We start from the raw sequence: 22809 nt of genomic DNA, 5'->3' as shown, positions 1-22809 counted from the left end.
GCTTCGGGGTTACAGACCCAGAGCCCCGGGGCACTGCGGGACTGACAGATGCTCACTCGGCACATCCCTGTCCCCTTCAGACAGAAGGGTCAGAGGCTGTTGACTGCCAGGTCCCGAGGCAGGCTGGGGTCCAAGGCAGGCCACGGCAAGGCCTCCTATTTCCTGAGCCCAGCAGCGCGCGTGGGATTTCCACTGACACTTCCTGGAAGCCTCCCCTGTGTGCTGTTCCTGCAGTGTCTGCTTCCTTCTGGCAGTTTCCCCGTGGCTGTTCCCTGGCTTCCAGTCATGCACCGGGTGCAAATCCAACAGTGGATTCCCTTCCTTGTGAAATAAGAGACTGGTTCTGGCACAGCAGGAAAGGGAGACCATGAAAGCCCGAGGAGGCTGTGCTTTGCCGTTGTTGGGCCCAGCCTGTAGACCAGAGCATTCCATGGAGGGGCCAGGAGCTCCTGCCCACCTGGTGACCAAGGGCTACTGATGGTGGCTGCTCCCAAGCCTGTCCATGCTGGCTGGACTCGTTACTGTGCCAGACGTAACTCACTGAAAGTACGTGAACCAATGGAATATGACCATAAAGACAAGACGATATATATTTAATATTTTTTTTTTTCATGAAAATTAGGTTGTTAGGTCCAGGCATGGTGGCTCACACCTGTAATCCCAGCAACTGGGTGGCCAAGGTGGGCAGATCACTTGAAGCCCAGAGCTCAAGACCAGCCTGGCCAACATGGTGAAACCCTGTCTTTATAAAGAAAACAAAATTTTTTTTTTTTTTTTTTTTTAAAGAAAATTAGGTTGAATCCTTTGGGAACACTGGATTAAGAAAGACAAATCACTAAAAGAATTTCTGAAAAATTAGGAAGGAGTGAGACAACTGCACGGTGACTGAGAAGAGCTGCAGAGGACGAGGAGGAAGCTGTTCTTGGATGCTGTTGAGTGTCCAAGGTCCCCCCCACCGCCCATTTAAAGAAACAACCTAGAAATTATTGATGATGCATTTTTGGGTGGTTTATATCAGGAAGTCGACGGGACAATTACCCAAAGTCCTCAGCCCTCCATCAAAATATGGCTGCCAGATACAGACTTTCATATCTTAAGGCAAAATAAAACGTGTGGAGTATACATCTCCCACGTAATGCTTCCCTGCTTCAACCGACTGGTTTTGATGAATCAACCACCCACCCCCACTGCTTCAGATAAGAAGGCCGACAGTCAAGATAGGCTTTCATAACTAGAAAGTAGACTGCTACAAAGCAGAAATTGAGTAGAATTAGCATGAGGCAGAGCCTGTGCCATAAGCATCTTGCCTGATCCCTCAAAGATGCTGCTGCAGACGTACTAGCCCCAGATGCACGCCTGCCCCGCATGGCCTCTCTCTGCAACTGTGGTCCCGTGCCTCGTTTTACAACCCACATGAAGGTGCTGCTGTGAGGCTCTCTCATTAGGGTAGGACAGTGGCCAAGCTACTCTTCAGCAATGCTTGGCCAGCTGCTCCACCTACCCAGCAAATGTGGACCTCTCCTCTCCCAGGTGTGAATGAGGGCCAGGGATATTGGAAAGGGAGTGGTCCAGGGTCCTCAACCAGCTTGCAGCTGGCCGGCCATATTACCCGGGGCACACCATCCCCCCCAGCTCAGGGCTTGGCTTCTTCAGTAAAATAATGGGACTGGACTTGATCAGCTCTTAACAGCCATCAGAAAATAATCTATGATCCAATGAAGACATAAAAAGATTCCATTTTATATTGGGAGTCAGCTAGGCTTACCGTCAACACACCCATCTCAGGTAACACCGTGATCCTTTATGGTTCCAGCATGATGGTAATTTACAACCTCACCCCCTCCCCAACCCCGTAATTCTGTGTAAGAATCATTGGCAAGTGTCTGCAAGTTTTAAAATAAAGACTTTGGAGCATGATTTCTGTAAAAAAAGGTTTCAGGAAAACAAATGAACCTCTGGTGCGGTTAATCAAGACTAATATGATTCCATTGGAAATAATTAAGCCCATCAAGAAAAATAAATTATGTTTTGAGCAATTAGAGTCCTCTTCTAACCTAAAGGTTCTCTGAACTAAAATAACAGCCTTCTTTAGTTGAAGCCCATTGTGTGTGATTTCAAGAACATGTGCTTAATATGATCTGTTGTCCTTGTTTCAATTCCTTTTGGAAGTATTTCAGTTCAGACGCCGATTCTGAATGTTGGTAGCAAGAGGAACAGGGCTGTTTGAAATGTTAATCTGAAACTCTTCACAAAGGAAGGTTTGTTTTCAAATTACTTTGAACAACAAAAATCTTTTTTAAAATCACAGAATGTTAATTAAGAAGGTACTTACTGCTGGATCTGATTTTCTTTGTTAAATAAAAATCACATGAAAAGGTCAAAGGAAATGAATGTCTTTAGAAGAAAATATTGCGAAGACACTAACTGCTCTATTTTAAAGATGCTATGGATTGCAAAACCTTTTACGAATGAGTGATTTATTGCTTAACTTGTTATGGGCTGGCTGTAAAAGGGCAGCTCAGCCTACTTACCCCCCTGCCGTGGCACTGCACTGCGCACTCATGAACACCAAAGACGCTAATGTTTTGACATTGACGATTCAGGCAGATCTGTAGGAGGAGGGAAACACGCAAATATCTTAGTATTTCTCCAATCCCACTAACACACACACATATGTGTATTCAAACAAAAAACAAGCAAAAGAAAGCTTGGCGAAGACTCAGCCTTCTCTCAGTTAATACGGATGCTGCATAACAACACATTCTACACTGGACTCTGGCCTGGATCCCGTTACCTGACTCCTCCAAACTCAGCACTTTTCGAGACTAAGTTCAATGGGAACACTATTAAATTATTTTGCATTTTATGGCTTTTAATATAACTTTCAGTTGATCCCAAAATTATAATTGATTTTCTTATGAGTTTTGTTTAGAGCTTGTAATGAAATCTATGTACTGCAGCATTTTTTTTTCATCCATTAAAAGATATGGGAGAGGGTGAGACAGATTACTCCTTATCCCAGGGCCTGTATAGACATAGATGGAGAGACTCCAAGAATCCAGGGTTGAAGAGTCTTTTAAGGGAGAGAATGAAATATGGGGACTTTTTCCAGATACAGACTGACAAGTAATATCATCAATGACATAAACCATCAGTAACGAGGCTCAGCAGAGGAAAACAGACGACTCCTTGAATTTATCAAGCTGTCGAAGTGGCAGGAATTTGCTAAATGATACTGGGCTGGCTGAAAGAGTTCAGCCTCATTTCAAAGGTGCGTAATACACTCCAGACTCAAGGGATGCAGCCCCTTCTCGTTCATAAGAGTTTACAAATCAGTGGAGTCAAAGGAAGAAGAATCTAATGTTTCAATGGCAGAAGAACTTTTAATCAAGTAGAAACTTCCTATGAAGAAGGTCACCCTCTGACCCCAACAGCTCATCTAAGGCAACAGGCATGCCCTTTGGGAGAAGTGCTGGCCAAGCAGCACTGAGGGTTCCCCACTATGTGGGTGGGAATCCTGGCCAAGGAGATGGTCACATTCCAGCTGATAAAAGAACCTGGCCCGATTACAGTGAACACAGCAGAACCCTCATGGGAATCACTGCTAATCCCTGAGCCCTGAGAGAACCAAGGTGCTGAGATCAAAGCATGTTTCATCTCGATGGAAAACAAACTTGATAAATTGAGCCCTTGGAATTTGATTGTCCAGATGCACCTGGCCCTGGCTGTTCAGGCTACAGTTTATAAAACAGTTGTCAGTCAGAATGGCTCTTATTAAAAAGTCAAAAAATAACAGATGCTGGTGAGGTTGTGGAGAAAAAGGAACACTTATATACAGCTGGTGGAGTGTAAATTAGTTCAACCATTGTGGAAAACAGTGTAGTGATTCCTCAAAGGCCTAAAAACAAATTACCATTTGACTCAGCAAACCCATTACTGGGTAATACCCAAAGAAGTATAAATCATTCTCTCATAAAGACACATGCACTATATGTGCATTGCAGCACTATTCGCAATAGCGAAGATGTGAACTCAACCTAAATGTCCATCAATGATAGACTGGATAAAGAAAATGTGGTACATATATGCCATGGAATACTATGCAGCCATAAAAAAGAATGAGATCATGTCCTTTGCAGAAACATGGATGGAGCCAGAGGCTATTTTCCTAAGCAAATTAATGGAGGAACAGAAAACCAAATGCCACATGTTCTCACTTATAAGTAGGAGCTAAATGATGAGAACACACAGACACATGGAGGGGAACAGCACACACTGGGCCTATCAGAGAGAGGAGGGTGAAGGAGGGAGAGGATCAGGAAAAATAACTGATAGGTATTAGGCTTAGTATCTGGGAGACAAAATAATCCGTTCCACAAACCCCCATGACAAACCTGCACATGTACCCCTGAACCTAAAATAAAAGTTAAAAAACAAAATATGATTTGAGACTAAAAAATTCAGGTGTCATTTTAATGTCAAGGCTTGAATATGAGCAAATGTGGCTAAGGAGACATTCAGAATGTATAATAAGATTCACGTATTATCCTATTTCTCAAGGAAAAAGCATTTGTGGCTCAGGGTGTGCGGGGATGAAGACAGGAGAGTGGAGGGAACACCTGTCCTCAGGATTCTGTCTCTGCTTCTGTCTTTTCTTCCTGTGACCTCATGTTAGTGAGTGGTTTCAAGATCATGTTGAAAATGGAGTCCTAAAAAGCATTTGGGGATTGTTTCATCTTTTCCCTAAAACATTGTAGCATTAGCTTGCTGTCATGTAGTCTGATGAGAAAGTTTGGCGAAAAATAAAAAAATCCGTATGGCAGAGCATGAAAATCTCAATTTTTTTCTTTTTTAAAAAAGTTTGACTTTATTTCTAAACCTCAAAATATCTCCACGTACCTTTCTCCCTGTTCTCGGAAAGGACTCCCTTTTGGTTTTGAGTCTCTCCCACTCCTTTCCCTCTCCTATTCTTCTCTCTACGGAGCCTCTAAAAATACATCTGATTCCCCATTCTGTCCAGCTGAGGACAAGCCCCCAAGAACTCTGTGCTAAAAACCAAGCCACATATCCAAAACCAATATAATATGTGATTGTATTTCTTTCCAAAGTAATTTCCTGGCTAGAAGTCCTCATGACACCTGGAGTGTAGAAATGACTTATTAACACTCAAGGCCTGAGAAGACAGGCTTGATTTCCCCCAATCTGCATTTTAACAGTCAGACCAGGATCTAGGATTTATTGACTTTTTTCTTGTAGGTGCACCTGAGAAGAAATAGATTTAGGAAAACAAACAAACCTTGTAACCCAGTTCTTGCAGAGGACATTATTCAATGGGCCCTGTTCCAGACTTACATTTATGATACAAGCACACATTTGGGTCTTACTTTTCCATCTCCACACTTTGTGCCTGCAAGCACAAGCCCTGGGTCCGGCATGTCATCGCCCAAGTACACGTGGGTCCCCCGGCACAGAATCCGGCCTCCTTCCTGCTGTGGGATGTTTGTTTCTATGGAAACGGCATTGGTCCCAATGACTGGTCGGCTGGCACCTCCTTGACACTGGATTTTTCCACATTTAGCATCTCTGGAAGGGTAAGAACAAACAATTCCCAAGAGAAACGGTTTGGAACCAACCCTGTGCAATGTGGGAAGGTCAAAGTGAAGACTCTGCCAGGATGTCTGGATTCCATACCTCATCTCGCATTTGGCAAAGGAACTCTTGGAGTCTTTGCCACAGTTGCCATAAGGATCACCTGCAGAATTGACTCTCTCAAAGCAGATCCCAGGGGCAGGTTTAGCACCTGAAACAGAAGCAGAACTGCATTTTCATCTCCTGCAGGTGTTTTTAATGGTTTTCTTTGCATGACTCTGGGCCTCTCAAATGGTGAAGGGGAGTTTGTGTTCAAGAAATCACACCCAGTGTCTGCACTGACTCATGGCGGGAGCTGGCCAGGGGAAGCCTAGGGTGCCAATAGCTCGCATCCTCTCTTGACTCAGCCCACGGCAAAGCACATGTTTCATAGCTGACTCTTCGTTAGGTCTGCTATCTGGGCTCGTGGCATGTGTGGTCTCTCAGGAAATGAGGCCTGGCTGTGGGACGAGATCCGATCCAGGGCAGAAAGGAGGTAGCTGGCTGGCTGGCTGCAGAGAAGGGGAAGCTTGCTCTCTTTAACAACATCCCACACAATTCCGGTGAGAAAATGCAAGCCAGGGCAGGCTCTAAAGGAGCAATGCAGGATCTAACTTCTACGATACCTTCAGTCCCATAAAGCTCTCTGTAACAGCAAGTATTACCTTCTATTAATACCTTCTTCTTTTTTTCTTTTTGCAAGGCAGAGATTTCTCTCAGAGGCCATGGAATCATAAACCCTGGTAATCCCTGTGTACAGCATGACAGGCTCCAGCAGAGAGGGTCAGGGCAGCCAGAGAGCTCGGGAAAGGCCATTTTTAGCACATCCAGCCACGGAAAGAGAGCACTATACTCGGGGTTTGCAGTGCCAAAGCTCTGGAGGACTCTTGAATCCTGCGCATAGTGATATCTGTTGAAGACTTTTGAGCACGTCAAGAAAGCGTGCCACATTCTTCAGAACAAACCATGCCCTGCGGCGTGGTCCTTTTTCTCTCCCTCATTGGCATCCTATTTGGGCACTTGATCTCAGATCGCTTCTGAAGGCCAGGATGCCAACACTTCAGAGCCCCACCCAGACTCCTGCCCTTCCTGTGCCCTACCTGGGGAGGACTTCCAAGGTGACAATGGACTTAAAATGCCTCCTCCCAGGGAACAGAAGAAGTTCTTATTACTAACAACATCCCCGTTCTTTAGCCTGCACCTGATCCCTCCTCATCAGCTACTAGCAGACATGATCATCTCATTAAACACGCATACACCACCCCCACGGCACCATTTGCAGTGAGCAATGTGCTCAGCGCTCAACCTCTGCAATGAGCCAGCCCTGCACCTCTCTTTTTCCCAGTATTTTATAAACCATGTTAGAGAAGCCTCCCCAATCTTTTTTTTTTTTTTTTAGGGGCACCAGTCCAGACTGGACAGTTTTCTGTCATGGAGAAAGATCAGGTCCCTAGCTCTTCACATCACATTCGCTTTCCTTCCATCTGACCCAGCTCTGCTTTGCTTACAGTGGGATGACGCCACTGACACACTCCGTTCCTGTCTATTAGGACCCAATTCACCTGCATTCTGCCCGCTTTTTCTCTTTGATCTATCTGTTGGAGCAGGACAGGATGGGGAGGGTGCGCCTCAGTGTGGAACCTGCACTTTGTACTTAATTTAATCCTGTTTGGCGGCACTTTTGATCCAAGTACTTGGATCTGATTCATCAAAGCAGTCTGGAAAACCTGGCATCTGGAATAGGAACAATGCGGCAGTTGTTCGTTTTTGCAGAAGCCCTAGGTATTTATTGTTTGCCTGTCTAACTATCTCCTTCTCAACCATCCTTCTTTCCATCTTTTCTTTTCTCCCTCCTTGTCCTCCTTCTTACCTTTGTACTTCCATCATCCATTTATCTACCCATCTATTGATCCGTCCATCCGTCCATCCATCCATCATGTTGCAGGCCTCAATGAGACACATGTATTTATTCAGCACCTACTATCTTCCAGGCATTGGGAGTATAGGCGTGACCAAACTGCTATAATCCCAGCACTTTGGGAGGCTGAGGCGGGTGTATCACAAGGTCAAGAGATCGAGACCATCTTCGTCAACATGGTGAAACCCTGTCTCTACTAAAAAATACAAAAATTAGCTGGGCATGGTGGCATGCACCTGTAGTCCCAGCTACTCGGGAGGCTGAGGCAGGAGAATTGCTTGAACCCAGGAGGCGGAGGTTGCAGTGAGCCGAGATCACACCACTGCACTCCAGCCTGGGTAACAAGAGTGAAACTCCACTTCAAAAAAAAAAAAGAAAGAAAAAAAAAAAAGAGTGACCAAACTGGACAAACCTCCTGCTTACTTGAAAATTTCAAGGAGAAACAGAAAAAAACAAAACCCAAATGATTATGTTCCTCTAAAGTCCTATGCTATGAAGGAAAAAGCAGAGTAGGGGGGTGCAGGGGGCTGTTGCTTTTAAAGGCAGGGTGGTCAGGGAAGACCTCTTAGAGAGGACACCATGAGCTGAATCCTACCATTTAATCCTACAAGGTAGGGCTCATTATTCTATTTTATGGACAAGAAAATTAGAACATCGGAGGTTAAATATATTGCTTAGATTCACATAGGTATTGAATACAGAATCATTTGAGGGTGAAGCCAGGCTTCTGGGCCATTCCCTCCTGTGCTCCGATGTTTACTGAGGCCTCACAGGAGCTGGACCCCGCACTGGGTCTCAGGCATAGAGAGCAGAATCAGTCCTGGGCCTGCAGCCCAAGCAACACCAGGTTCAGTGGATGCGGGGCGTGCTGCTGCAGCTGCCCGGGGAAGGGCTATTGAAATGGGGCAGAAAATGGCTTTGTAGCTTCCTTCCCTACTTCATGAGACAAGGACTCAGAAATACAAGCAGCTCCTAGTGACTGCTAAGCTCCTAGGACCGGGTGAATGGAGCTGACGTCACTGCCATTCCACACAATGCTATTTTGATGTCCTAGATTCTGCTACCTTTATTATAAGGTAATTTCTTTCCTGGGAATTGCAGCCACTTAAAATATATACATATTACGATGCAATTCAAATGTATCAGTCGATAAATTTGTTTTCCTTATAGGGAGCTATACAGAGATTTTGAGCAGTTTCAGACATGTGAGGTCACAAACAGCTCGCTGGCAGCCTGGGAGGAGAGCTGGATGAGGCTGGACTGAGGAGTACAGAAGGATAAAAATGAAAGGAGAGCGGAAGGGGGAGAGAGGAAGCAGGAGAAAGAGACCAGCCTCAACAGGGACTGAAGACACTGCAAATGTACCGGTGAGGCAAAGGGGAAGCTTGATGTATGAATACCAGATAAAAGGCCAACATTATGCTAGAGGTCAAGCAAAGGAGTGGAAACAGTGTAATCAAGTAGGAAAGCTTTCTGGAAGTGAAAACAAACACTGGATCGCTACTGGGGAATCCGAAGCCGAAACACACTGAGCCTCCTGGGTCAGAGTGTGATGCGGTTTGGATCTGATCTGTGTCCCCACCAAGTCTTACATAGAATTGACATTCCCAACTTGAAGGTAGGGCCCAGTAGGAGGCGATTGGTTCATGGGGCAGTTTCTCCTGAAAGGTTTAGCACCATCCACTTGGTGCTGTTCTCGCATAGTGAGTGAGTTATTGAGATCTGGTCATTTAAAAGTGTGTGGCGCCTCCCTCTTCATCCCTCTCTGGCCATGTGATCTGCCTGCTTACCCTTCACCTTCCGCCACAACTGTAAGCTTTCTGAGGCTTCCCCAGAAGCAGAAGCCACTCTGCTTCCTGTAAAGCCTGCAGAACCAAGAGCCAATGAACCCTCTTTCCTATATACATTACCCAGTACAGGTATTTATTTGTAGCAGTGCGAGAACAGACTAATACAAGGTGTGCTTATAATTTTTTTTTTTTTTTGAGATGGTATCTCACTCTGTCACCCAGGCTGGTGCAGTGGTGCAACCTCGGCTCACTGCAACCTCCACCTCCCTGGTTCAAGCGATTCTCCTGCCTCAGCCTCCCAAGTAGCTGGGATTGTAGGCAGGTGCCACCACACCTGGCTAATTTTTGTATTTTTAGTAGGGACGGGATTTCACCAGGCTGGTGTTGAACTCGTGACATCATGATCTGCCTGCCTTGGCCTCCCAAAGTGCTGGGATTACAAGCGTGAGCGACAACACCTGGCCGTGCTTATGATTTTAGTGCCCCAAATGCCAGTGGAGTAGCACAGCTCAGAAAACCCAGTGTGGGTAAGATGCAATGACTTGTTTACCAATAATGCAAAAGCACTGTGCGCGCCCAAGCAGAAGGCCACCTGGCGTTTCAGGAGCACTGCCATTCTCCCAAAGACACCTCAGAAAGGTTTATGGCCAATTTGAATATGTGAATTTTTGCCAACACGGATGACACAGTGAAGCATTTTATATAATATGCTGTCAATTAACTTAATGAGAAATAGTGAAAATAATCATATTTTAATTTATATTGTGTTTTTAAAAATCTCTCCCACATCATGGAACAATTTTACTGAGATTATGTTTCCTTTGGTCTCATTCTTTTTATGTTTTGAGATGGAATTTTGCTCTTGTTGCCCAGGCTGGAGTGCCATGGTGTGATCTCAGCACACTGCAACCTCTGCCTCCCGGGTTCAAAAGATTCTCCTGCCTCAGCCTCCTGAGTAGCTGGAATTACAGGTGCTCGCCACCATGCCCAGCTAATTTTTGTATTTTTAGTAGAGATGGGGTTTCACCATGTTGGCCAGGCTGATCTCGAACTCCTGACCTCAGGTGATTCACCCGCCTCGGCCTCCTAAAGTGCTGGAATTACAGGCATAAGCCACCTCACCTGGCCTGGTGTCGGTCTTTTTGTTTTCCATGGCACAGTCCCTGTACTTCTGGCTTTCTCAGAATGCTGACATTTTGTCTTCTGTTATGATGTCATTGTTGAAAACCTTGTTTCTAGGTTGGAGTACCCCCTCATCCAACATTGAGCACTTTATTTGCCCAGTGGGTGTATATTCATGACCTCTGCAACTGAACCATTCACTCTATTTCTTATCAAAGTGATCCCTTAAAAACTCTTTTACCAGAATAACCAAAATGGGATGAAATCACAGCTGAATAATAAGATTTAAGCATGTGATAGATGCGCCTGCCTTTTTTTAAACCTGATTTTGTCAGGCAGCCTTGATGAACCTGTGTGGTTGCAGGCTGATGAAAGCCAAAGCGCCTTCCCACCTGCTCTGTGATATCTAAAAGGTGTGGCTAAGGGAGTGACAGGTCAGCGGTCAGCGATTCTTTTTGTGGGTACTTTCAGGGGGAAGCCTTGTTGTCTAGCTGGGCATGTGTGGGATCTAAGAAAGATTACAAATGCCTATCAGTCTTCAGCCTTTTTGGAATGCCCCCTCCCGTCTGATTGATATACTCGGTATCCATGCTTCAGAGTTAGAAGAGCAAAGGCTTGGAACTGGGCTGATCTGGCATTCAATGTACAAAAGGCCCTTATTGTACAAGCTCTTGAGGCTCTGTCCCCTCATCTGTAAAATGGGGACAAGGACCTGACTCAAAGGCACTGTGCCACTTAGTGAGTCAGCGTGTAGAGCTCCTGGCATGTGGCAGGTCCCTAGGAAACCCAAACGATAATGAGGACCGCCTTAGACTGTGGGGAAGGGGTGGCTTCTGGACTTTAGGGCTGGGAGGGTGTGTGGGGAGAAGAGAGCTCCCGTACCAGCCCCTGCTCACATCACTTACCACGCGTGTAATGACTCATGCTCACATCGTTAGGGCTTTACACCCATCTCCCTCACACTTCATGGATCCCCAGGGCCTTGAGCATTAAGGGCGACTCGGAGAGACTGTGGACTAACCAGATGCCTCAGGAAATGAGGAAAGAAGAGACTCTCACCTGAAACCCTGGTAGATTTTGCACATCCTTTGCAAATAATCGGAACTATCATCCAGCATAAGGATTTCCACTTCCCTGCACCCATCTCCTTACTCCTTTCAATGAGTGCGGTTTACCACAGCCCCAAATCCCAGCTTGTTCTGGGAGCCCTCCTGGCCTGCCCTGGGCTGGGCCTCCAGACCTCCCGTGAGTCAGCACCCAGTGCCATGCTGAAAGAGGCAGCAGGCAACCTTGAGCAAAGACCCTTGAGTTTGACTTCTCTTTATGCCACTCAACCCTGGGAACAAAGATCACTTTCCTATTGTTCCTCTCCTTGACCTTAACAAACACAACACACACACTTTAAATGAACGACACATTTGAGATCCTCAGCAGGCCGTTTATAAATAAAGGATGGTGCTGGATACAGCACACAGCATCTGTGATCCTTATAATCGCCCCAGAAGGTCTACATTTTTCCCATTTCAGAGCCTCAGCGTTGTAGAAACTTGCCGACTATCACAATGTAAATGGCGAAGTTGGGCTTGACTCATTGGTTTAGAGCCAAAACCCACGATCTTTCTATCCAGCCATGATCTGTGCCGCCTTCCTCTTGGAAAGCCCCTACTTGGCTACCGACTCCTGTCCCTGCCACTTTCCTCTTCGGAGCCACCAACATATTCTCCCGTAGTCCACCTGCTCCTGGAGTCAACTCCATCTCCAACAAATCTTTTTCCAAAAAAATCACAGGATAGGCGAGGATGCCAGCCGCCTCATGCTCACGTCTCAGGCGCTGAACTGACATGGGTCACACACTACCCCCCTGCATCTCAGCATGCTCAGTGAGATTTCCCTTTAAAACCAGGACAATGGAGGCAGGCAGCAGATATTTGTATGCTCTTTCTTGCATCTATACTGATCAGAAAAAGAAATGAAAAATTCAGAATGGAATGACTTGGACACTTCTGAAGGAGAAGTCAACTCCTCAAGAAATAAATCTTGGTGAAGTTTGGCCAGTAAAAACGACTCCGCTCTACTGTTCATTTGTCCAACGGCTTGAGCGACGCAGTTTCAAAGGTTAACTTTCTGTCTCCCTCCAGGAAGGCAGTAACGGTCGCCTTCTAAGAGTTTTATTCATTTGAGCTTTCACCCAAACCATGAGGGAGTGGGAGATGCCATGTCACGCTCTACCATTGAAATATGTCCCTCGGGCATAGCAATGATACATCTCACTGCTGCGTGGCAAAGGCGAGGCAGGCCGTGATTCCATCAGCCACGTAAAGGTGGGGACAGGACAGATGCGTTTCTCTATGGAATCAAAGGCCTGGATGCATGCTCCAGCCCCTGTCATCTGCTTTGTTCATTCTCTTCTCTGGAGAATGAAGAAAAATGGCTATGATAAGTCACGGCTAGCCTCGATAGATGCAATCTTTTGCATCCTTTTATCAGCCCTCTGAAACTGCTGCTGCTTTAACTTGGTAGTGGGGGAAAGGGGTACAGGAAGGTGGGAAGAAGATGGAACAGAGCCCTGTTTGCAATGCTTACTCCCATCCCGCGGGCTAGGATGCCTTACCCTGGAGTCTCCAGGCTATAATCAAAATCTCCCATGAGGAATACAGATGTTTAAAGACCAAGGGGTTTAAAAGGAACGAAACTTCTGAGGACACAGCGGCCGAAACTTGGTCCTATTTGCCACACACCTGCTGCCCCGAACCCCAATGTTAGATTGTAGGATGGTGCCAAGCCGGGCTCTGGGCCACTTCCTGGGCCAGGGAGCTACCAGCTAGTGGAGTGACTTAGCACAACTCCTTCCCGAACCACAGGCTGGCCGCACCCCTCCGGGGTGGAATCTCTCTTCACAGGGAACCTGTGTGGCAGGAGGTTGCTCTGGGAGCTTGGAGCAGCACCAGCACTTTGTGAAAACAGATTGTGGGACAGGAGACGTGGGGTTGTTTACTGTTTTGTGGAACACCTCTCCTATATCTGTTCTTCTAGGAACAAGAACATTATGGGAAATCCATTTTATATGGTTAATTGGAGCTAACTTTCCTATCTAACGGCAGAGGTATGCACATACGATTGAATCAGAGAGATCCATCCTACAGGTGGTATGATTGGGTCAATGCTGGGCATATGAGCAAAGCCAGGGAAGTCAGTGCCTTCCTTGGAGCTCAATGCCTGAGCTGGCTGGATGAGGCTCCAGGACTCCTGTGTCCTTCAGGGTTCACTTCTGCTCCCGCTTTCCCATGGAGGCTGGGATCGGTCCTCCTTTCCCTCCTCCCAAGGTTGTCCTCTCCTTGTATTTACCACACTTGCTTTTGCCTTGGCCTCCTGCCTGTGGGCAGGGATGGTGCTTTGGGCCAGAGCGTAGCAGATGTGTTCCAAGAACGCGTGAGTGAAAACCCATTTGGGGAAAGCACATCATGTCTCCAGCGCCCTTCCCAGAGGAAGTCAGCTGTGGCTCTGTGAACACAGCAGCCTGGGTAAATGAACACTGTCTGATGCTTTATCTTTTCTACGACTCTGGATTTCCACTTATTCATTGACATCAAATGAAGTATTACTGTGGGATCTTATGTAAGGTCATAAAAAGACAGACGTTTTACTTCCTGGAAAGGTAAACTGTCATTCCCTCAAAGTTCAGGAAGAAAACTTATAAGCAGGGAAACCGAAGGGGGCTGGATGCTGACCTTGGGGGCAGATGCAGCTCCAGCACTAAAAGAAAATATCATTAAAGGGAAGAGGCTCAAAGGCATGGAGCCCGCAGACAACTCTCTGTGCGCCCTGCCCGTCCAGAACCTGCTGATCCCGGTCAGGATAGCGCAGAAGGGGCCAGCGAAGTGCTTCCTGTGGTTTTCGTGCGTTAGCTGCCATCTGGCATTTATCTTAGAGACAGAATGGTCAATCATTTAAAAACTGCAAATGACTTCTATCCATTTGTAAGATGTTATAAAGGCAGACTTGGTTCAAAATTATTGCATTAAAAATGTCTGTCTTCATGAAGACAGGAGATTTCAGGTCTCTGAGATAGAATGACAGCGGTTTTCTTATCACTACCATATTACATCAATTTAGAGCCTTTGTGTCCTTAATAATGGAACACTTAGATGTCTTGTCATTATCAAAAGATGAAATTTAGCCTTTCAGAGGGAATTTTGACACCATACTATATTTTATAATTATGTAGGAAGTGATGGATTTTAATGACTAGTTTTATCTTCAGAGTGCTGTAACTTATATTTGTAATTGTAGTTTGGAAGTTTCCAACGTCGTTATGTTTTTTTTTTTTTGAAAGAGAAATGATGGCATCTTGAATTAAGCCCACAATTTACTCAATCTAATCTTACTTAAAATGGCTCCATTATGCAAATGTACTTCTCCAGTTCAGTGAAATCAGCTCCTCCTTCCCTCTGTCACTGATTTCTCCGACCCCTGCCACTAACATCCACAGCAAAGGCATTTTTACAAACAACTGGATACTGTATTGTTCTTCCCATCTCTCACCGCGTGGACCTTCACATTCATCAACAAATGAATTCCAAATGAACAAACTTTCTCACTTGGTGAGACAAAAGGGAGACTTTCCTGACTTCCAAACAATACAACTTCTAGCAAAAATCTCTTTTCTTCCCATTTGCGGCCACAGGAATCGTAGGTGATTCATCAATGCACCGCCCCAAGTGGGTCACGATAAACCAAGCTCATGTAAAAGAAGTTTTGCAGATAAACACTGAGTCTCCACCAGCCCATAAGGATGGTCTGGCCAGCTCACACTGCAGAAATCAAATGACACCGGATTCCAGTGAGTGATAAAATAAAAAAAACTAACACATTTTGGGAATTCTCTGATGCCAACTGTTTGTGACCCCAGATGTGTAGTTATCTGTGAGATTAACTGCTAAGGAATGTTTTTAAGTAACCATGCTAGTGGTTCTGACAAACAACATCGGTAAATTTGCTACCCAAATAAAAATAACTAGCTATACTTCAAAAGGAGTAAAGATGTCACATTGACAGAAATCTTTGTAGATATTAAGACTAAACCAGACAAAGAGAGCTCAATGCCAGCCACACAGTTTGAACTGTGAATAACAGTTGTGTGTTTGAAATCAACATGGGAATTCTTGAGATACAAGGTTTATGGGTCAAAAATCAGTAAGAAAAAAATTATACTCTTAGCCAACAAGAATGTACATTATCAATAACAAAAACAATTAGAGAACAACAAATAAATGAACAGAAAACCCCAAAAGGCATTCTGAAACTATATTACTTTGCCAGTTAGAAGTTGCAGGCATATGTTTTGAATTTTCTTTTGTTTTATTTGTAGAAAGATTTGGAAGCAATATTATTTTATTGAAATATAATGCCAGATTGAGAAAAGCCCATTTCAAAAGGGAATAGTTAGTTGGAAGGAAGGGCTTCATCCAGTAAGTGTTCAGGTCTCCAGATCTGGAGGGTGAGTAACGGACATCCTGAATGTAACTGGAGAATTCTGGACGACTCAGCAAGCTGTCCAGGTCACTGCGGTGCAAATGTCAAGGGCCTGTGAGGCAAGGACTCAAAGACTCCTAGAGCTCTGAGTTCTTATGCTTCCCAGGAGGTCTACGATGACCCCAGAGCATACGTGATCCAGATCCTGAATCATTTGCTCCTGGGTGGGGAAATATTGCAAATGCAAACTTGACAATAAGTTTTCCTTTCTGAATCATGAAAAGCTAATTCAAACCAACCACTATAACAAAGCATTGAAATGCTCTCAACCTGGTATATCTGGCTGGTCAGGGGCCTGGCCGAGGAAGTCACCTCTGCTGCTCCCAGGACTGCATTTGTCCGGGATCCATGCCTCCTAGGGGGATACTGTGATGGATTCACATCCGCACTCCACTCCAGATCCAGGCGGGAGTGCGCAGGGACTGTGGGAAGTGTGTCACTCTGGCAGAGTTGGGGTGCTTGAGTCAGCATCTTACACACAGCAGGATGTCAACAAATATTTGATGAATGAGAGAATGGTGTGGCAGATGAGGATCTCCACTCTCCAGGTCACAGCCCAAGCTCTGCACACATAGAACTACCTGAACTTGCCCTGGTTGGCCCCACTGTCCCTGTGTGCCCTGATCTGTGCTATTCTGTATACCGGAAATATCCCTCCTCTTACGCCGCTGGCAAATCACTATTCCAGGGCAACCTTATCTTCAAAGCCTCCTAGTTAGCTGCTTTCCTCCAGCCCAACATATCTGGCCCATGACCCTCTTACAGCCCATTTTACAGACCCCAAGGATTTGAATATCTTGCTCACTAGCCCGAGCTTCTTGAGAGCGCAGTTGTATCTTATTTATAGAGTTTAGATTTACTAGGAGTTCTGCATGTAGCACAGAATCACATATATTACATGGAATAGAGTATAGGCTATGTTAGAGGATAACAGACCCATGGGGTAGGTAGGTCACTATCCTCATTTTACAGATGAGGCACAACAAGGTTGAGTAATTTGCAGAAGGTCCCTTGCTAGTAAGTCCAATGCCTGTGGTTCCCCCAAAAGGCCCACATCCTTATCTAAAACCTATGCACATGTTATCTGATATGGCAAAAGGAACTTTGAAGATGCGATTCTGCTTAGTATCTTGAGATGGGGAGATCACCCTGGAAAATCTAGGTGAATCTGATAGAATCACAAGGGTACTTTGTGAAGAGGAAGGTGGGAGAGTCAGCCTCAGAGAAAGGGATGTGACTACAGAAGCAGAAGTCAGAAAGGGACAGAGATTTGCAGATGCGGTGCTGATGGCCTTGAAGATGGAGGAAGGGGCCATGAGCCAAGGAATGCGAGTGGCCTCTAAAAGTCGGGAAAGGCAAGGAAACGGATTCTCCCTAGGACCTTCCAAAGCAATGTTGCCTTGCCAATATCTTGATTTCAGGATTTCTGACCCCCAGAGCTGTAAGATGAAGAATTTGTAAGCCATTATTAGTTTGTGCTAATTTGTTACAGCACCCATGGGAAACTCACACATTGCCTGTAAACTGGAAAGCAGGCAGAAACACTGACACGGGAAGGAAGGAGCACACTGCACTCCTGAAGGAGGTGGTCGATGGCCCATTCTAAGGGTTCCCGAGACACAGTGGGTTGCAGTATTCCCTACTCTCTGTTCTCTGGAGGAAGTCTGTATAATGATCTGAAGACCTGAGAAAAGGCAGGCAGGACAGACCAAAACCCGGAATGTCACAAGCTCAAGGTGGCTCCCCAAGCCTGGCCTCTGTGCTGTGGCTTCCAGGAACCCTGAGCTGTCTCCTCAAAGATGAAGTCTCTTCACCAAAACACATTTTTACTGACAGTCTTGATGCCATGGATGTGCCATGCTGTGTGCAGTGGCCACACACAACGCCAGCCACCACCACCCCAGCAAAGGCCTCCTGGTTACCAGGGAGAGTGGGTGGGAAGAGCAGAGTTAAGCTGGGAGCTCCCAGGGCAGCCCCCTCCTAAGGAAGAGGATGTGGCTACCCGGGCACTCAGACCTCCAGCATCCCCCTCCATCATGGGGTTGATGAGAGTCCATGCAGGTGACTTCCCATTGCTCTTGCTTTTGAAAAGCTCAGTCTGTGGGTCAGGTTGTCTGTCTGCTTGTCTGGTTCTATCTCTGGTTAGGCAGCTGCAGAAGGACTAGTTTGATGAGATAATGAATACCAGCCTTGGTCACCATGAATCAGAGGCATACAGCCAGCTGAGTCACACAGTGGGGGTGGCTCAGAGAGCGCTGTTGTGTTCCATCTGACCTCACTCTGGAAGTGGGGCCAGATGTTCGAATGAAGCAGGGCATTAGGGAACACATTTCACTCCCAAAGCTCCAAGTGCTGTGTGTGCTCTGGCCACAAAATGCTTTTTGGAAAGGAGCTTCATCATGGCCCTTGTAACCCAAGAAAAGGAGACTGCTGATTCTGGAGAAAGGCTGGGAAGGGGAGAGCTTCTAGGGATGCCCAAAGCCATGAAGATCTGGCCTGTGGCAGTAGCCACAGTCCCAACGTGACCTCACTTGGCTACAAGGTGCCTAAAGTCACTAAACCATGTCAAGCCCAAACACCCTTCAATGTGTATAGCGAGTACAGGCTTAGTCATTGTCACTGCACAGGCTGTTCCCCTGCCCTGCAGCCCCTTGCTTTGCCTAGAGGGCCCCAAGGCCCAGCAGGCGATGATGCCAGGACTAAGGATGAAGCAGGAAGGGCTCAGGACCTGCAGGCCTCCCCATCCCACCTGCCCAAGCACATCCCTGAGCACTGAGGAGCGTCGGAACAACTCAGAGGCTGAGCTGGAGTCCTGCACTTTTCCTTGCCACCAGGCTGCCCTTTCTTTTCCCCCAGAAAGCTCCAAGTACAGAGGGCATCGCTGGCTGGCAGGGATCATGGCCTCCCAGCAGGACCCAGCTCCGAGAAACATCCATCTTGTATTCCATGCCCGGTCTTGGCTTTCACATTCTATTGAAAACCCTAGCTTCAAGGTTTAGTCATCATTTTCTGTTCCAGTTTACTTCCCTCATCACTCCTAAAACCAAAGCCTCACAACAAAAGTCTGACAAAGGTCCTATCGGGTTTCCCTCCTCTTAGAGATCCTGCCTGAGTCTGCTTGGCTTTTAGCCTGGGCCTAGCTGACCACAGTGGCCTTGCCAGAGCTGGGGTCTCTGGCCAGGGCTGAGGTCATTCCTGCAGCCAGCGGGAGGAGGGAGTGACAAAGGACTCGACCACATTACAATAAGGAAAAGAGAACTGCAGGACAGGGTGGGGCCCGCACTTGTGGATTCGTGGTTGGACTCGTGGGAGCTGGACACAGGCATTGAATCTCAAATGGTTCTGGAGTGACGGGGCCTTGGAGTCCAGGGCTGCCCAGTGAGGCCTTGGATCTCTGACCCCAGAAGGTGGGGCATGGCGGAGAGACACGCAGGGGATGGATTCTTCTGCCTTTTGCATCTGAGCTTCTGCTTCATGGTGGAGCTTTAGAGCAAGACCTCCCTCTTCGGGGTGACTGTGCATTGTGGGAGTAACACATGGGCACAGGGTTACAGTGACCCAGGTTCAAATCCTAGCCTGGAGATGTGGGGAAACTGACATTTGGTCTCACAGTTTGAGCATCATCTTCTGTAAAACTTGACAGTCCCCAACTCAGGGGCTTGTTGGAGGGTCAGAAGAGGCAATCTGCACCAAGTACCCCGCCTGAACTGGTGAACTGGTGGCCTCTTGTTTGACTCAACCACCCACTGTCCCGTTTGAGAGCCACTCACTGCTCCCAGGCCTTCTGATCACAGATGTGCTCATGCTTCAAGTCTGATCAGGGCCTTCCCCGTGGAGCCCTGGGTCCCTCACTCGGTTGGGGTCCTCTTTTGAGTACAAAGGGGCATTACTAAAATCTCAGCGGTGGTGCGGAAGTTCTCTCTGTCCGACTATGTGCTATGCTATCTGAGGGCAGGAGTCACGGCGATTCATCCCTGTCATCCCATGGGGCACACAGTAGGCGCTCCTGCATCTCCTGTTGGACTGTACTGAGCTCCTTAAGGCCAGGGTCCAGGCAGTATCCGTTTCTGCACACCCCATACCCAGTGTGCCCCAGCCCCTCCCTGGGAGTCAATCACTCCCGACTGAACACAGCGGATGCTGTGTGGACAGCGCCCACCAGGAGTGGGGGCTCACCACAACAAAGCACACACCTCCAGGCCCACAGCCCAGGTCTGCCAGTGCCTCTCCTGATGCCAAGCTCACGGCGGCCACGTACCTGGTCCCCAGAGGGTGACACACTGCTGCTCGTGAGTCTGGCAGATGCCATTGTAGCAGTAGCCGTCCACACCCTGACACGAGTGCCCGTCATGCAGGTACACATTGGCTGGGCACTGAGGGCTGGCCCCAGTGCAGAACTCCGGGAGGTCACAGGAGTTGCCGGAGTTTCTGCACGCCGTTCCCGCAGGCTTCAGCTGGAAGGAGAGGGCTAGTTATGGCACAGGTACCCAGGGAAAGGGACAGGCAGCTCTCAGCAGCACTCCTGGGGTGGAGTGGACAAGGCCATCTTAAAGTCCCACATAAAGGGGTGGGGAGTTCAAAGGAAGTCCCTGCTAATGTAGAGAGAGCTCATTAAATCAGATTCTCGCTCTGGGCTCTGGGGTTCACTGTTCCACTATAAAGTGGGTGGGACTACCAAGAGCAGCCTCCCTTTAATGTCTCACAACATTAGGGTTCTCTGAGGAACACGCATGCACGCTGGCTGCTGGCACTTGGCACCTCAGGGGAAGAAGAGGGAGGGAAGTGTTGGCTGCTGGACTGGTTGATTCTTAAGAAAAAGGTATCTGGGTGTCAACACTATCACACGTCTCAAGGGGACATTTGCATTTATAGTGTTAGCATTTGCGGGCAAGCTAATAAAAATAACTTTAAGGTCACAATCACAGTAGCAAGTTTACTTTGTCATCAGATCATAGAACTGGAACTCACTCTCTCTACTGCTTTATAGGGAGAACAGGAGAAGAAAAAGGGAGAGGTGAAGGACGTTAGAAGCCTTCTGACCAACGGCTCGGCTTTTTGTGGTTGAAGAAATTAAGGCTCAGAGTGGCCTGAGGCTACACAGCTAGGGACCCCCACAAGCCTTGGGCTTGGTTCCCTGCACACTCCTCAAAGGCAAAGAGATAAGACCCCTGCCAACTTCTAGAAGATCTGGAAGTTGAAGGGAATTGTTGAAAAGTCATAACCTAAAAGTGGGTGACGCCCAGGGATTGCCCTGTGGTCCTCCCTCCCCTTACTTGGGCATCCCCTGGGCACAGGCCCAGACTTGCTTCCACCCTTCCCCAACTCCCTTCCAGGCACCTTCCTTCACCAGTTGCTGGGGGCCAGGGAGAGCCAGCTGCTAATAACATTTCCCATAAGTTAATCACCATTAGGAAGGGGATGAAGGATATTTTAAAGCCGAACATTAAATGTTATAATGCACTTCTAAATCACCGTGCTCACATGTGGCAGCTAAGAGGGAGTTTCCTGTAAGCAGAATGTCAGGATCAATTGCTTAATTAAAAAGAAATAAAACTCTACCCTTGGAAATGTTGAATCAAAAGCTCAGCCTTCTCTTCTGTCAGATATCAGCTCTGAATAACGAGACAATGGAACTGCCAAAAGAAACGCCGTCCCGGCCGGCAGCAATGGCGAGAGACTAAAACTGCCATTCTTGGCTGGGCTGGGTCGGTGGCACCTTCTTTTGGGAGGATACTAAGATTGAGTTGTTTATACGAAACTTCTGGGACAACCCAGCAGGCAGACCTTCACGGGATCAAGAAGATGAACTGGGGAAGCCTGGGTGACGGTGGGTGGGGACTTGTTCTTGCCTTGCTCTTCTTGTCAGCATAGTAGGACCACACATGCCTTTGACAGCACACAGGGAACATTGAAAGTTGAAATAGGGTTTTTCGGTCTCATGAGTTTTCAGCCCCTAAGTAAACACAGGTGACTGGCAATTAAAGCGTGCATTTCGCCTGAAGATTGGAAGATAGTAAGAGGTGGGTAACACCAATTGGCGTGAGAAGGAGGGATGCTGAGTGCTGCAGTGAGTGCTGGGAACCTTCCAGCCACACTGCTCACCCTGCATCAGATCTGAACCACCTGAACCTGCTGGCGACCTGGGGGTCAAGTTGCAGCTCCGGTGACTCACCTGGCAGTCTTCACAACAAAGCCCGTGTGCACACACAGCGTCCGGCTTCAGGGTACAGGTGGTGGCATTGCAGCAGCGATTCATACATTCCTGGAGAGGGGAATGGGGTTTGTCTGACAGGGTCTTATGGAGGTAACCACCCGCTGAATGCAAACATCACACCTCAAACGGCTGCAAAAGGGAAGAGAGACCAAGAGGGCCCTGCTCCAGAACTGCGCACCTGCCTGATGATTATTTCCCTCTGAAAGGAAACCAAAGCTTCTGCTGTTTATCAACCAACTGGTCTACGAGTCCCTGGAAAAAGGGTACAGGTGCCCTCATGCAAGGTAAAGGAGATGTGACAGAGGCTGGCCGGTTGGGGACGTCACTCTAATCAGCAGTACACTGGGGCTCTGTAGAGGGGTCTCCAGGCGGATCTCATTGCAATGGACTGCCTCAGGATCCCTGAAGGACTTTGAAATTACTTAATCAAAAATATACCTAGATGCATACAATCTGTACTCTTCAAAAATGAACCCTTCTGATCTAGAGAGTACTGGCAGGAAATGAAGTCAAACCAAAGGTTTCAACTACAGTTCCCTGCGACCCCACCAGGGTGGTGGATGAGACCCTTGTGCAGCCCAGGTAAGTCGTCACGTCTGACAATT

At 47.2% G+C, this 22809-nt stretch overlaps 1 protein-coding gene across 1 annotated transcript in view; it reads right to left on the bottom strand.

The window, feature by feature from the left end:
- The window catches only part of ADAM12 (ADAM metallopeptidase domain 12), a 402598-nt gene that overhangs the window by 30106 nt on the left and 349683 nt on the right, over positions 1 to 22809 (bottom strand). Inside the window, exons 15-19 of the mRNA XM_012464187.2 lie at positions 22163 to 22252; positions 20249 to 20444; positions 5692 to 5800; positions 5385 to 5583; positions 2532 to 2609 (exon numbers count right to left, since the gene is read on the bottom strand). Of these exons, the coding sequence (XP_012319610.2) occupies positions 2532 to 2609; positions 5385 to 5583; positions 5692 to 5800; positions 20249 to 20444; positions 22163 to 22252 (672 nt within the window). The remainder of the gene's footprint in view (positions 1 to 2531; positions 2610 to 5384; positions 5584 to 5691; positions 5801 to 20248; positions 20445 to 22162; positions 22253 to 22809) is intronic.

The sequence above is a fragment of the Aotus nancymaae genome, unplaced genomic scaffold (assembly GCF_030222135.1).
Source record: "Aotus nancymaae isolate 86718 unplaced genomic scaffold, 86718_ANA_hifiasm-v0.15.2.pri h1tg000010l, whole genome shotgun sequence".
NCBI classification, from domain to species: Eukaryota; Metazoa; Chordata; class Mammalia; order Primates; family Aotidae; genus Aotus; species Aotus nancymaae.
Note: the sequence above shows the minus strand (reverse complement) of the source record. Positions and strands in the feature narration are given on the sequence as shown.